At 41.8% G+C, this 14,991-nt stretch overlaps 3 protein-coding genes across 3 annotated transcripts; 1 reads left to right on the top strand and 2 right to left on the bottom strand.

The window, feature by feature from the left end:
• The first annotated feature begins 288 nt into the window (after positions 1-288).
• On the top strand, positions 289-1,569 carry LOC131260819 (uncharacterized). Its single transcript, XM_058262647.1, has 4 exons — positions 289-1,075; positions 1,138-1,214; positions 1,276-1,425; positions 1,501-1,569. Exons 1-4 carry the CDS (start codon positions 289-291, stop codon positions 1,567-1,569), a joined length of 1,083 nt encoding a protein of 360 aa, XP_058118630.1.
• A 123-nt stretch (positions 1,570-1,692) lies between these two features.
• On the bottom strand, positions 1,693-3,861 carry LOC131260814 (uncharacterized). Its single transcript, XM_058262642.1, has 3 exons — positions 2,141-3,861; positions 1,910-2,074; positions 1,693-1,813 (listed from the first exon to the last, which is right to left on the bottom strand). Exons 1-3 carry the CDS (start codon positions 3,859-3,861, stop codon positions 1,693-1,695), a joined length of 2,007 nt encoding a protein of 668 aa, XP_058118625.1.
• A 3,843-nt stretch (positions 3,862-7,704) lies between these two features.
• On the bottom strand, positions 7,705-14,437 carry LOC131263559 (phosphopantothenate--cysteine ligase). Its single transcript, XM_058265777.1, has 3 exons — positions 13,722-14,437; positions 9,502-9,730; positions 7,705-8,556 (listed from the first exon to the last, which is right to left on the bottom strand). Exons 1-3 carry the CDS (start codon positions 13,848-13,850, stop codon positions 7,967-7,969), a joined length of 948 nt encoding a protein of 315 aa, XP_058121760.1. The 5' UTR covers positions 13,851-14,437; the 3' UTR covers positions 7,705-7,966.
• Positions 14,438-14,991: the final 554 nt, after the last annotated feature.

Below are 14,991 nucleotides of genomic sequence, written 5' to 3'. Positions count from 1 at the left end.
TCGAATAAAAATCTTATTCAAATTGGTAATTAGAAACTGAAGTTGAATATGAAAAAAAACTTAAAGTTAATGATATTCTTGAATAAATCAGTCACAACTTGTCTCCCGGCAATACTCTTCGTTAACACGTGTTCGGATAACCTTGTGGTGTTGGCGACTCTTTGCATAATTAGACCAATTGCATGCGTTAAATATTTATAAATATAACATTAATCTACAGTTTGCCTTCCACTAAGTAAAGCACATTGTTGGCAATGAGAATTAGTACAACCCCACCCAGTACCAACGATGGAAGCGGCCATCAATCGAAACGTGTTCAAATTGTTCGGTTTGATGCCCATAGTGGCTCCAAGTGGTGGTGCTCTTTGGAAAACTTTACTTAACATAGCCTACAGTTTGTGCTTAATTTTGTTCCTGCTCGCTCAGCAGGTTATGATTTATCAAATACATCTGGAGCGGGACTTTGCGGGGCTTTTCATAAGCACCATCATGTTACTTACAAGCATCGTTATCCTTGTCCAGGCTCTGCTGTCCGCTAAAGGGCTACAGGTTCTGTTGGGTGAGCTGGCGGAGATTGAGCATGCCACGCAATCGTCACGACTCGCTGCTGGAACTGCAGGACGGACACGATACAGTGTAATGTTCTACATCACATACCTGGTCGGTGTTTCGCGGGGCATCTATCGAACGGTACTGATGGTATATCTCGATATGCGTAAGGTCTGGATTGCGCTGCAGCTACTCGTTCCGTCGCTGATTATTCTGGCGCGAATCAATCAGCAAATTCACCTGATGGAGCTGTTCGCTGGTCAACTAGAGCGGCTAGTAGACGAACTGGCCTTGCTCTTCGACGACGATTATGGCCATGACGGGCAACTGATTTCTGCCGACGCGGTTACCAGGTATCGCGTCGGAAAAACCATCCAGCGGATGGAGCACATTTTCGGTCGACTGCAGAAATGTTTGATTCTATTCAACGATCTCTTCGGATGGTCTACTGCCGCGTTGGTGGTGTTTGCCTTCGTCAACATCACGTTCCAGTTTCGCAGTCCTATGAAACCACTTCCGGTTCACGGTATCTGTGGAATTTTCTGCTGCTGCCTTATAACACGACTAACGCATTTTTTTATTCTCCAGCGCAACTTGTAGACATCTTCTATACCATAATGTGGTTACTGTTCCTGTGCCACGCGTCAAGCGATACGACTACCAAAGTGAGCCCGTGCTTGCGGAACATAATATTCTTCGTTCCAATTACCTATCGATACTCTCCAGGTGAATGAAACGCGCCGTCTCCTACTCAAACCGTTCTATCACGCTTCGCTGTGGGAGCAGATACACAATTTCATCGTCCGGATCCAACTCCAACCGTTCGAGTTTACGGCGAACGGACTGTACTCGATCAACTATGGTCTTTTCAGCTCGGTAAAAGCGCTACTACACGAAAGTCCCAATTGTCGTTTGAGCTAAATAACACAACTGTTTGATGATATTTTATAGACCCTCGCGGCATCCGCAACTTATATCGTCATCATGTTCCAGTTTGATCAGAAGGTACTGGAAGTTTAGAACGGATGGTGCCCACTGCTTCTGGGCGATCGATTTACTACCGTTATAATACCAATGTTTCAAATGGAGTATAAAAACTTTTTTTCAATCGCCGTGGTTAATGTGTTATTTGGATGTTTTAATTTATAACCCCTTCAGGATACGCTTCAGATTCGTACGCAAGTTTGTGTCCATGTCCTTGTAGAAGTACTCTTCGAAGAATTTGTGCTTCCGAAGCATACGGTACAACCGTTCCCCGAATTTCCTGCAAATAAAATCGAAGGCAGAGGAATGGAACTGATGTACGCTTACATAATCGCTCAAGAGCCGCTTAAACTAGGATGTCGATAACGAGACGTACTTAGTTTCTTGGTTTTTATCCGTAAGTATCTTCGCTAGCATCGAAAGAATAGTTTTGCGCGTTCGCGTGTTGGCAGTCGTGCCAAGGATGGTCTCCAATCCAGCGACGACACAAATGCACACCAGAAGACGAGCCGTGGCCGTTCGAACCAATGGATTGCGGTGTCTTATAAAAAAAAAGTAATAGACACTAAATAAGGAATTGTCCCTAGGACGAGGTTCGTTCACTTACATAGTTCCTCGAATCGATAACGCTCGAACCGTGTGTGGTATTGGAATGTGCGTCACAAGTTTTTCCAGCGCCACATTCGCATCCTTTTGGATGAATCGGTTAGGGTCAGCCGTCTTGCATAGGAGAATGTCGACTATTTCATCGAACTCGGGACGTTTGGTGGATTTCGCTTCGCGGAACAGCTCTCCAGACACCTGACACGCGGAGCGGCACAGTGCAGTACGAGGTGATTTCAGAAATTCAATTAGCTTCCGGTTGATAACGGTTATGTACTTCTCCTGCGCTTTCCAGTCAATTCGACTCGATATATCCATCAAGTCCCATATCCCTTCCAAACACACCTCCCAAACGTTGTCCTGGAGCTTATCCACGATAGCGGAAATTCCTACATCTTTGACGCCCGTCACTCTTCCCCCTCGTGCATGCCCATTTCGACGGTGATCGTGAATACTTTCTAGTGCGTCCTCTTCGCTGTCCTCTTCCTGTTCGTGGTCTTGTTCTTCGAAATCCAAACGCTCCATTTCTTGGTCCTCAAATTCGTCCAATTCGCTACAGGCACTATTTACAACGGAATCCCCATCGTCGTCTAAGGATTGCTTATCGATATAATTTTGTCGCCGGCTACGCCCCGAAATGGTTGCGTGAGGATCCCCCACGAACGGTGACTCCAGGGAGTCCTCGTACTTCAGCTTCTGTGGGTTTGTCTTGCCCTTAACGAGCACATGACTTGGCTGTTTTGCATTGCCCGTATTCTTACTACTTCTACCGTAATGGCACTCCATGGTAGTACCACCGTCCACCACTTTCGTTTTGTTGAAGTAAGGAATGTGTAATGGGTGGACATTTCTTGCGTGCTGATGATCACGTCCCAGCGTAAACGCTCCTTTTCGATCTGGTCGCATCCCGCTGATTGTCGACTCACTTCCGCTAAGTAATATCTCTTGTACCGTACGCGGCGGAACAAAGACGGTGCGAGGTAAAACGGATGGTTTCTGTGACTGATGTTGTAGGTTTTGTTCTGCCTCGACCAGTTCGAGCAATGTGCGACTAGTCTGACTATGCATACTGCGTTGACGGTTTCGATTAATGCCATAGAATCCACCCAAACCGGAAATCCCATACTGAGAGCTCAGATGCTGTTGTCGATCCTCGCGAGTCGGTATGCTTCCATTTTGCTGCTCGTTAAAGGTCTGTTCCTGATGCTGCGCCAAACGGTTGGCATTGGTTTGCGTGATAAAATTATCCGGAAAGCGAAACGTCTGGCACACATTGACAACTTGGGGATTTTTATTCTTGGGCCGGATCGATATCGGTACCAAACGTGCAACCATTAAGCGTACCGGTGCTCTTTCCGGTCCACTTTGGGCGGGGTGTTTGCCACCTACATTGAACTGTTGCCCCTTGTCGCACCAACCGGACGTAACAGCATCCTCAAGCTGTTCAGGATCGTGCTCATCGACCTGATCCATCTCCCAACCATTTGGGCCAATTGAGCTGCATATGGTATCAAAGCTCCCCCCGGAGCGAAGAACACGATGAATGTTTTTACTTCCTGGAGCAGCTTCGTACTGGAGCACATTTCGCATCTCGGACGTTACTGCAGGCGCCTGATGCAACTCATCACGTCGTAGTTGGGATCGTCGCGCCTGTTTCCTATCTGTTTCCATGCCAATGTCTAGACATCCACTTGTTTGGATCGGTGCGAATCCGCCTTTTAACATGCTCAAACAAAAGTTCTGCCCAATCGAATTATTCTTTCCAAATTAAATACGTCGAGATTTTACACTTTAAAAATTTTTAACCCGAGGTAGTACAATGGTCACGAAAAATTTAAAACACAAACACTCTTTCAACTTTTAATGACAATCGATTGATACTCTTAGTACGAACAAAAGTTTACAGTTTACTTGGATGGCTCAGAAAGAACGTCCCAAACCCGTCCAAATCTATAAAATATTAAAATTATGTAAAACAACCAACCAACTTAAGTGGAATATCAAATTGAACGATTAAACGCCAAAAGAGAAGAAAGGTTAAAAGTGTGTTTCAGCATAACCACATTACCACATTTTACCAGTTTATTATAGCCTGTTTTAAGATTATTTGTATACGCTATTATATATGCATGTATATAAGTATATATATATAAGATATCGCTATATATGTATGTATATCCTTCAATCGGTTCATATTAAACCTAACTGGTTCTTTAACTCTTCTTCACTCACTTGTCCGGTCTATTTAATTTTTGCTTTACTAAAATATCCAACAAGTGGCACTTCATTCACGCGTGTTATATCTTTGTCGCATTGGAACTAGCAATAGAGTGTAATCTTAAAAGAATTCAAAGAAATCAACAAACAGAAATGAAAGCCAACAAATGTGTTTAATGAATGTTGTTTGGTACATTTTTTTAGAGTAGCGTTTGGTTCTCACACCCAAGCTGTGTTGGTCGCATTTAAAAGTGATTTCTACGAAATTATATAAAAACTCAATCTCTACTGATTAAAAAATAGAAAAAACAAAATGAACCTTATTACTTAGTTAATTCCAACGTTAAATAATTTATTTATATATAAAATATTCTTGTTTCAAAGAAAACAATTAGAATTATATAAAAAAGACATTAATAACCTTCCCAAAGCTAAAAGGACAATCTATCATTTCTAGTACGGTTTCGCCAATCCGAGATGTTTCCAACACTTTCTTCTTTATTTTCCTCCTGATCTTCTGGCAATGCAGGGGTAATCACCTACAGAAGCGATCGTTGCATGGCATACTATATAGGGTGTATAGGACCGCTTGTTTCTGTAAGCAAAGATCTAAGGTCTGTTTCGTCATATACTTTGTTGGAATTCATCATGCCAAAAAGCTGTCGTGGGAAATGTCTTTCATCAATGGGGTTTTACGTTTCCTAGAGCATACACCGCTCCGTTTGATCAGAGTGTGATCTTAATATCGCCTTAAAGGTTACATTCTTCGTATTAAATTTATATTTTTTTGTTTATTTGTTACCGTTTTATCTATTACTTCGCTACAGTGTTTGCACAGCATACGTAAAGAATGCTCTAGGTTTGACTTGCTCTACTTGAATTGAGTATTTCGGTCCAGGTTTTCTTTAGTTAAAAACATCAATGTGCCATTGTCTAAATCTTGTCTATGGCTTGTGGATGCTTCAAACAAGAGTTGTTGGAGTTGTTTATTGAATTTCGTTTATTTATATGTTTTACTTTTCAATTCATTTTAATTCAATTCATGCCGGCCGCTAAGTACGCACCCATTTTTTTTTTTAATCTGAACAATTTAAGTGCCAAAGTTTCTGTGTTTTAGTACACACTATGTTTTAGTACACGCTAGCAGTTAACATTTGAGTTGGGGCATTATTCCTATAATTTTCTTACTTTGCCAAACGAGTTGATAGCAATGTAAGATCGTTTACAGAAACCAACAGAACTCTTTATAAAACATTTGTAGGCTTATGCATGCAGGACATCAACAGTACACCGGACATCACATATCCACATGCAGCATGAAGAGTTTTTATAAATATATATTCTTCTAGAAGCAAAGTACATATTTACCAATTGCCAACCGAGCTTTGGCCTAGAATTCTTCAAAACAAAAAAAAAAGCAATAATAACCAACTCAAGGTTATAATTCTTTGGTGTTCCAAAACCACCTGCCCCTTTTTCATATATCACTTCCAAATATATTGCATAAGTTTACTCTACAAATCGTACATTCTTCCAAGAGTTCAATGTCATTCACACTCTAGTAACTAACTTTTCATCAGTTTTGATGCCATGAAAATGGAGTGATATGTAGAATCAAGTGTTTATCCATAGGAAAAGGTTCAGTGCTCACGATTCTGATTCCTTTTTTTTGTTTCACAAACTGAACCCAAACATATCCATCGTTCCCTTTTGGTTCCTAAATAAGATTTAAGGGATGAAATGGATGAAATTGTGCCAAATCGTAATCAAACGCCTCCGAGGCAGGGATAGGTTTACACGTGATTTTATTTATTTCAAGACGACGCTTTTTTACTAAGTTTGTTTAGGGTTTCTTTCGTTACTTGTAACTATAAAAGGAGGCACAATATGTATTCCTACAGCTGTGTATAATGATGTTTATGTATATGCATCTCAATTATAATAAATGTATATAATTTCGTATTACTTTTCATGTTCTTTGTTGTTGTTGTTGCTGCTATTATGTTATGATGTTCTACTTCCTAAATCTAGTTTTTTTCCTGTCATAAATTTATCCACTTGATTGTTTACACTACTATCGTTAAAATACTACACAATCGAATGGTTTACGATATCACTACCATTTTTGGGTTTTGCGATTAGTTGCAATCGACTTCGACTACCGTTGGAACTGTTTTTCACTACGATTTAATTTATTTTGTTACGTTGTGGATGCTCACCGTGTAAATCAATCTAGTCAATTTGCTGAGGTTTGTATAGGTAGTATTAACCAGGTAGAAGTGTTGGGCCGCCTGATCTCCCCATGGTCACGATTTTCTAACGTAAAAGGACAACGGAAATCGGGCGAACACTACGATTTCTAGTTTTTCTTTTAATTTTTTTGATTTTGTACGGCTTGTACGTTTCTGACGGATTGTGACGATCTGTAACGATGTTAACTTGAACTGCAGCTCACATCTACCTAGGACTACGCCACAATGGTAAGGAACATTTTAGCATGCAAAGCAAGGAAGGATCGTTCGTATGAGCTTTTGATTTGATGGTTTGACGGAAAAAAGAGGTTGTTCTAGAGGCCCACAGCCTATCGAGCTACAATTGTTTTGATAAGCGGCGAAGCCCAATGTGAAGGACAAATACAAATATAGAAAAATAAACGAAATGCACTTCTACCATCGGCTAGGAACTCTATTGGCAAAACTGAAACTATCCTTCTCTAGGGACTAACATACATACATACATACATACATACATACATACGCACTCGCTTAGCCCCACAGACATAAACACACGGAAAAACACAACAACGCATGCCTAGCAGGAATAGTAACGATACACGCCAATGCGTTTGTGCTTTTATTGGTTAACTGCACCTTGGGTTAGCCATAGGCATGTTTTGTCACTATTCTCTGTAAAGAGACGAGCATGACTTGGTACCTGTTGGTGGTATTTATTTGTCTTCACCCTGCCATCCAGGGAACCGTTTCCAAAACGGAAACATCCTAGAATAACCAATGATCTTTATCAGGAAACAACAATGTGCAACATTTGCAATATAACATGCTGACCTTGGGCAACGTACAAAACAAATATGTATATGATAACAAACATGGAGCAAATGGAAGAGAAAAGGGCGTGGGATTCTATGGGGTATCCACTTGGCCGGAGAGATGGAATGTGTATTTATAGAACGCAGTGTAAAAGATCCTCCAAGACGTGTACTTTACGCCAATCGCGCCCTTGTCGGCTCTTCATTACAATTTCGAACAAATAAACAAAATCTTGTCCATATTTTATCATCTTTCAATGAGCTCCCAAAAACTTCCAAATAGATTTTCTGGGTACGAATAAAAGTAACAAACACAAGCGATCTTTCTATTCAATTCCCAAACTTTTCGTATTTTTGCCTAATTAAATCAAGTTATAAAATATAATAAGTCGTCTTTGGCTTTACGCCGAAAAATCGCTAATTTAATACTACTAATGCCCTTCACCACCATGCCTTCTAGTACTTCCGCCCCGGGTTCAGCACCTTGCAGAAGTGAGGCATCGTTACGCGACAATCGACCTGCACCGCGCCGGCAGTGTTCGCCGGGGGTCTGGTCGATCGCGTGGGTCATTGCGTCTGCTGCTCCGGTTCGCGCACGTAATCCTGATGTCGCCGGACGACATCGGCCACGATCGGCTCCTCGATCTCGAGCCCCGTCAGGGCCTGTTCTTTCGTCAGCAGGATCTCGTAGTTACTGCTCGGCGTCACGAACACGACTCGGGTCTTGCGCGTCTGCAGGATGTTCGCGATGACCAGCTTGTGCTTGTACTTGTTGAGGCTCTCGCGCGATTTAGCGATCAGAAGCGCCTCGTCCGTTTCCAGCTTGAACGAGACGACGTACGCGTGCGGAACCCAGAGGCTAGCGAGCGGGGCCAACATCTTCGGGACGAGCTGGAGCGAAATCGTGGGAGCGCCATGTCCCGACTGGATCTTGTGCGTAGGCATCTCGTCCTGCGGCACGTAAAAGTCGGACACGGCTGCCGCCAAAAACAGGACCGCATTCCGCTCGAACGGGGCTAACGATTCGCAAGCCGCCCGTAGCAGCCACATGTAGTCGACCACGCTGGTGAATGTGATGTACAGCATACGATGCGTCTCTTGGGCATTTTTGTACTTGTCCAGCACCGGTGCCAGCACATCGACCGAGTCCGGTTTCACTAATGCGAGGAAGATTAATATAAGGTATGAATTATTGGACCTGCCACAGTTTAAAATGTAACTGACACAAGGTTTTTTTGGCCATTTGTTAAAATTGTAAAAGAAAAGCTAGACAATATTTGCTTCGAAAGTAACATTGTTCCGGAAGCAACTAAAACCATGAGCCATTGGTACGTTTTTCTTTCGTGAAATATGAAACTGTTCAACATAAAAAAAGAAAAGGCACGAAGGATGTCCATTCCTTATTCCCGATAACAACCACTATCTGCACCCATCCACAACAGCGTAGCATCAGCAGGAAGCCCTAACACAACCTTGTCGTTTATCAGAGGCCGCATCGAACCGTCGGCAGAGCACGGTGATGGAATAACTTGGAATGGAAAATTATTCAAAAGAAAAAAAGGGCGCATCGGGAAGCGAAACAAGTGCAATATGCAGGAACACAGCAAAATTGACGGTAATCATATTACACGGTAAGTTACGGTGCGGGTTTGTTAGTTGCTCTACTAGGTCAAAATAACAATGCATCAACCCTGGTGTAAGGTGGGCCGCAACTTGCGCCTTTAACGTTACAACAACAGCGTACTCAAACCTTTTGAAAGCACTTTTACAATTGTAAGTAAACTTCCAAGGAAGAAACCTGTGTTATGTTCCTAAATAATCATCGCTCAAATTTGAGAAAATGCGTTTTTACTATTAGTAACACTCTTTGAAAATATGTTCCTTAACTTTCATTTTACTTAGAAAACATTCATGGTCTGAAAGTTGCTGAAGGTTCATACTGAATGAACTGCACTAGAGGTTTTGGAATATTTCATGAATGGCCTCACATTTTGACCGGATTTTAAACATTTTGACTGCATGTAATTATCTTTTAGGAAACACCCATAAACGTCGATAACATAAAAAAGAGAACACATATTTTGAAGCTGCCAAGAACTTACCGGTAATTGTGGTGCTCATGCCCTCCTCGTGCAATTCGAGCATGTCGAGCAGCTGTTGGCCGGTGAAGTGGCGCGAGAACGGCTCCAGCGATTTGGTGCGATGCATGAATATGACGGCATACCCATGCTCGAGGAAGTACTCGGCCGAAGCGGATCCGCGGTTGCCGGCGCTGAAGTTATCCACGAACCGGACCGTGTTGTGCTCCAGCGGAACGGTCGTGCCACCGGACTGGATTGCAGGAAAGAACCGGAGAAAGAAGGAAATGAAATCATTAAATAAGGTGGGTTGGCAAGGGTAAAAAGGTGTACCCTCCTAACAACGTGAAAACCGCACTTAGGAGTCATTCTTTTCTCCGCATTACCCAGAGAATGCTTTAAAAAAAACACAAGGAGAATGTTTCTACATGAAATTGGCAAAAGGTTGTGGTTAACATTCTACTGAATATTTAAACGAAATTATAGATCGTAATGAAGGACCCATGTTCGTTTGTTTTCTTATTTTCGCAGGATATAAACTTTCTCTCAAACTAAGAAGTATGTTCGCAAATTTCCTTCTATGAAAGTGTAAGCTAAAAGGCCTATGTTGATTTAATTTCACAACTATGTGGCATCATTACCATCCATATGCTACAACAAACTTTACCTTATGTATGTTCTCCTTTAAATACGTGTATTTGTACGTGTTGTTAAGCTACATTTGCTATTTACAATTAACTGAATGATGTAAAGTAATGTCAAACAAGTTGTACGGCAATAGACAATGTTAATGTATTTTCTAATCGGATCTTTTCGATTAGAAAAGCCGCGAATTTGACCTAAGGTTTAAGGGATAAGATAGATATGAAAGAGTATCCCAAATTTATTTATTTATTTATTTAAACTAGTCTTAATCCCTTTCAATCTCTCTCGTTGTTTGGTATGCTTTGTACATTTTTTCCATACTGCGATTACGAATATACGATCAGGTCGATAAATAACAGAAAGAAAATGAAACTGAATGAAACGAAATTGAAAACTAAAATCCCTAAGAAAAACTTTAATTTTCAGATGACTTTTGACTACTTCTACCTACAAACGATCAGTGTCACATGTTTCCCAGTGTAGGTCAGTGGTATTTCTCGCACAAAGCGAGAGTTCAAAATAAATTATATGATCCATAAATCGCACATTCCGCTCGACTAAAGAAAGACTGACCACGGTCGATCGATTTCGCACAGCAATGCATCATACGGCTCATAAATTTGATTTCCCATCAATATTTTCCGTCCATAGCCTCACTCTCTCTTTCTCTCTCGCTCTCTCTTGGTTCGTCCTTTTTCAATCAAGTAATTGCACACGGACATCCAAAACGACACGAAATCGAAGATCTTTCATCCCGGATTATCCACCATGCTCTAGCTTCCTAATCACGTGTAGGTTCTACAAATCCCAAAACGACCCGGGGGTGGTGATTCCGTTCCATGCCGGCCGAAAGCCATCCTCATACTATTCCATTTTAGTTTCTACACACTGCCGTATAAACCGATAAAATCGTTTACTCATCCCTCGGGGACCGTGTAGTTCGGAAGGATGGAATCTTTCTTTTGCCAATCGCAAATTGGTGGTTCGGGGCAGAGGAACGGGGGGTACGGGGATGTGTCAAGCAAATCATGGCAGATTAACGAGCACGTAAGGGAAACACGTCGCTGCCTTAAAGGTGATCCCCGGAAGGACTCGGCCAACCCCAAGGTCACTGTAATGGATCGGACGTAATCGGATGAGTGATAAAGGCAGGGGGAGGCAAGGTTGATGGCACGGGATGCAAACAAACATATCGAGCCTCCATACGAGCTGAGCATTCTGCCCCAGAGGTGGCAGCTATTTTTAGACGGATCCAAAAATTTACGACCAACGCATTTGTGACTGGGATTTACCTTCGGGCAGAAATATTGGTGGTTTCATCTTCAGCTTTCGCATCAGGCAAAACACATACTTTTTTGTTTCTTTTAAGGTGTGACGCTATCTTGTCGACGATGAAACAAACAATCGTTTAAGCACGATTCAAGCTATCAAGAAAAAAAAATTATGAACACTGAATTCGAATTAAGTTTGGACAAAATAGCAAATGAAATATTCAAATACATTTCATGAAAATGGATCAGTTTTTCATCCCATCAATTGACTATAAATGATATATTACACATTACCAACAACAAATGAAAGGGAATTTTACTTACATTATACAAATATCAAATATTAAAAATTATGTAAAAAATTTACAACTGGAATAATCTATTGTTGCATATAGAAATAAATTAAGGTACGATTTTTCCAACACGCGGTTCTATGAACCACGGGAACCTTACCAAGAACAAAATAGAGCATCCTAAAGTTAAACAAAGGGCAACCGATGGAATTGGTATCAGGGGGATGTTTTCATAAGACGAAAAACACGGAATTATTTTACCAGCTCAACCCGGGAGAAACCAACAAGAAACAGAAGACCGAATCCCGCCGTTGCCGGCAAAAAGGATAACGAGTAAGGTTTGGAAAAAAGTTGGCTGAGAAAACAATTTCTCCTGTTCACACCAAATCAGTGTCCCAACAGTAAAGTAGTTTTGGCTGAGGAAACGAGATGGTACACTGCGGAATGTCCCATTTGCGAGTCAAATTAAGTAGTGGGAGCAAAAAGAACGAACATTCACAACCAAATGTGTTCGTTATCTTAACCCTAGCAATGGGAACGTTGAGAGTTGCACAACATCTTTCAGTGTGCCCCAAGAAAAAGCACAAAGTAAGGAACTTGGTCTGAAATATTATGTCTCTGACTCGGTGCCTGCCGGTTTGTGTTTTACCTCTAGACGGTGATTGTCGAAGCACGGAAAAGGGTTTCGCACCGGGTCCCACGTCCCATTCGTTCGTGGACGCATAACAGCCATGACCTAACAAAATGCCATAAATTGGAACCTTCGGTTAGCATGTTTCTCGTTCGGAAAATCGTTCAGGAACTCTGGATAAGTTTTAGGTACGCACACGTACACAGTTTTATTACCGAACGCCATCGACAGGTGGATACATATTGGATGCAATCGACAGTTGTAAAAGTGTCCTTTTGTCACCGAACGGCTAAACCCAAAGGAAAGGACCACGAAAGGAGAGTACACGACCTTTATCACCTTTTCTATCGTCTTACGTCCGACAAGCCCACCACTGGACCGGGGAATCTTGCACCGATTACGTGTCGTTTATGGTCCTATAGAATCGGCGAGGCCAGCCGCCATCGGCTGGGCTAAAACAGGGAGGTGTTTATGTTTTATTCATAAAAATTCCACCCACACAAATCGAATGAACGCAATCTAATTTCGGCTCCACCAAAGGCAACCGCAAAGCTACGCCCTTCTTAGGCGATAATGATCCTGCATTCCATGGGCATATCGATGGACTGCAACGCGCCACAATCGGCCAACAATCAACGTCCAGATAGAATGAATGTTTAGAATCAAAACATTCGCCTGTTTCATCGGAGCAGCATGAAGAGGAACATGCATTCCATAGTTTTCTTTTTTATACTAGTCGCCGACCATCACCATCACGCGACAGGCCATTAAATGCCTAAAAAGGGTTGTTCAGAAAAAAAAACCCAATGCCCCGTCCATGTACTTAATGCTAATAATCCGATTCCGTGCATTCCGTGAAGGAATTCCTTCGGATCGCATCGAATGTTCACGTCACCACCTGTTGAAGGATAGATTAATACAACAAGGGAGAGAAAAGAGCAGGCAGAAGAACTCGTATTCGCTCAGCAACGGAAAACTTCATTTGTGGCCGACCAATTCGCTTACATTCGAGTGTCCTTTCTCATACCCAACCGGGAAAGAGTAAAACATTCAAATGACATTTTAATAGACTGCCGGGCTCATGAATAACCCAGTAACACCTAATGCCGAACACAACGGAAAAAACGTTAATGCAATCAGGATTCTAGCACATTTTAATGCTATTTTGATGTAATCTTGTTTCTACTGTACTGTATTGAGCAGACGAAGTTTGACTGCCAATATGCATTCGAATCTGCATCGTTCTGGATCTCTGTTAAAGGCATGCTTAACTCGGTCCATTCAGGCGCTGTAAAAGAAGCCATAACTGTACTCGTCCATTTCGATTCCTTTCTTAGCATAACTTACCTGCTCACAAACTACATTTAAAAATGGACAAATGCAACAGTGTAAAACCACAATTACCGTAACAAGAACGATGTGACTCTTGAGCTTGTAGTGACGGTCGCAGAATTCCTTCAGCAGGGATCGATTATCCTCGAAGCAGTTCGGAGGCAGATGGGTGGCGTAGAAGTCCTCCCAGTGCGACGTCATGGTTCGCAGGCACACGGCAGGATCTTTTGCTAATCGTGTGTCTTTTCCTCTGCCGATGTCAAAAGCGAAACTTTCTCACACACCCCACTTTTCCGATGAGCAGGGAAATAACACTGCTAGGACAACGTTTACATCCGTCTCAGGACCTCTCTATTCAGGAACAACGGTTGCGATATGATAATGATGCGGGGTCGATTTTCTTTTGTTTTGCAAAAACAATTTTGGTACGACTTAGGAGCTGAGTACCGTTGATGAGATTGATTTCACGGATATGATTCAGATGCGGCACGACTTCAATCTTATAAATATCAAATCCGTCGTTTCGAGAGTACACTTTTTCCGATAGTACGAAAAGAAAACTTTCAATAGCACATACTGCACTCGGCACTTAGCCAGCTTGCTTCTTTCACTGCCAGTCGCGGAGTACGTAGCCTTAACCACTTATAAAAACAAGTAAGGTACAAATTTTGTACCGCAAACACCGCGCCTCTAATTGCGAAAGAGGTTGGGAGGATTTCCTGTATGATTTGGCTGCAATTTCACCTACGAACTTCACGTACATGCAATCCGACTACGGCACGGATATGTTGAGAAATGACCGTACACTTCTGTGGCCGATCTGTTCACTGACAATCTAACTGCATACCAACGTGAGTTGATATGTCAGGTGTGATCTTGCATGGCCTTTTTGACAAACCGCCTTTGACACATAGGATTTTAAAAAAATAATGTCAATGAAGTATGCAGCCGTTTACTAGAAAATAAAACTATGGTAGGGAAAATGAAAAAAATGTTAGCGAAAAAATTGTATGAACATCCATCATTAAATAAAAGGGTGACGGCACGTGACAAAAACATACTATTATACTGTAAAGTTTAAATATACAGAACTTTTAAATGTACTTTATTGTTCAAGTAAATGTTGTTGATTTGAAGAATTGATATTCGTCTTCGGTTCACAAATGCTGCGTGACCTTTTTGCTGCACTCATATAAGCTATTATTGCCGATATTGTGCTTGCCAAATTCCTATTCAAAACTTGTGATATCTGATACTATTTGTCGTTCACTTCTGGTAAGCGATGCAATATTATGGTGCATTACTGCAATCCGGATCTCCTGTGTAGGAGTAGTAGTAAAAA

The sequence above is a fragment of the Anopheles coustani genome, chromosome 3, assembly GCF_943734705.1.
Source record: "Anopheles coustani chromosome 3, idAnoCousDA_361_x.2, whole genome shotgun sequence".
NCBI lineage: Eukaryota > Metazoa > Arthropoda > Insecta > Diptera > Culicidae > Anopheles > Anopheles coustani.
Note: the sequence above shows the minus strand (reverse complement) of the source record. Positions and strands in the feature narration are given on the sequence as shown.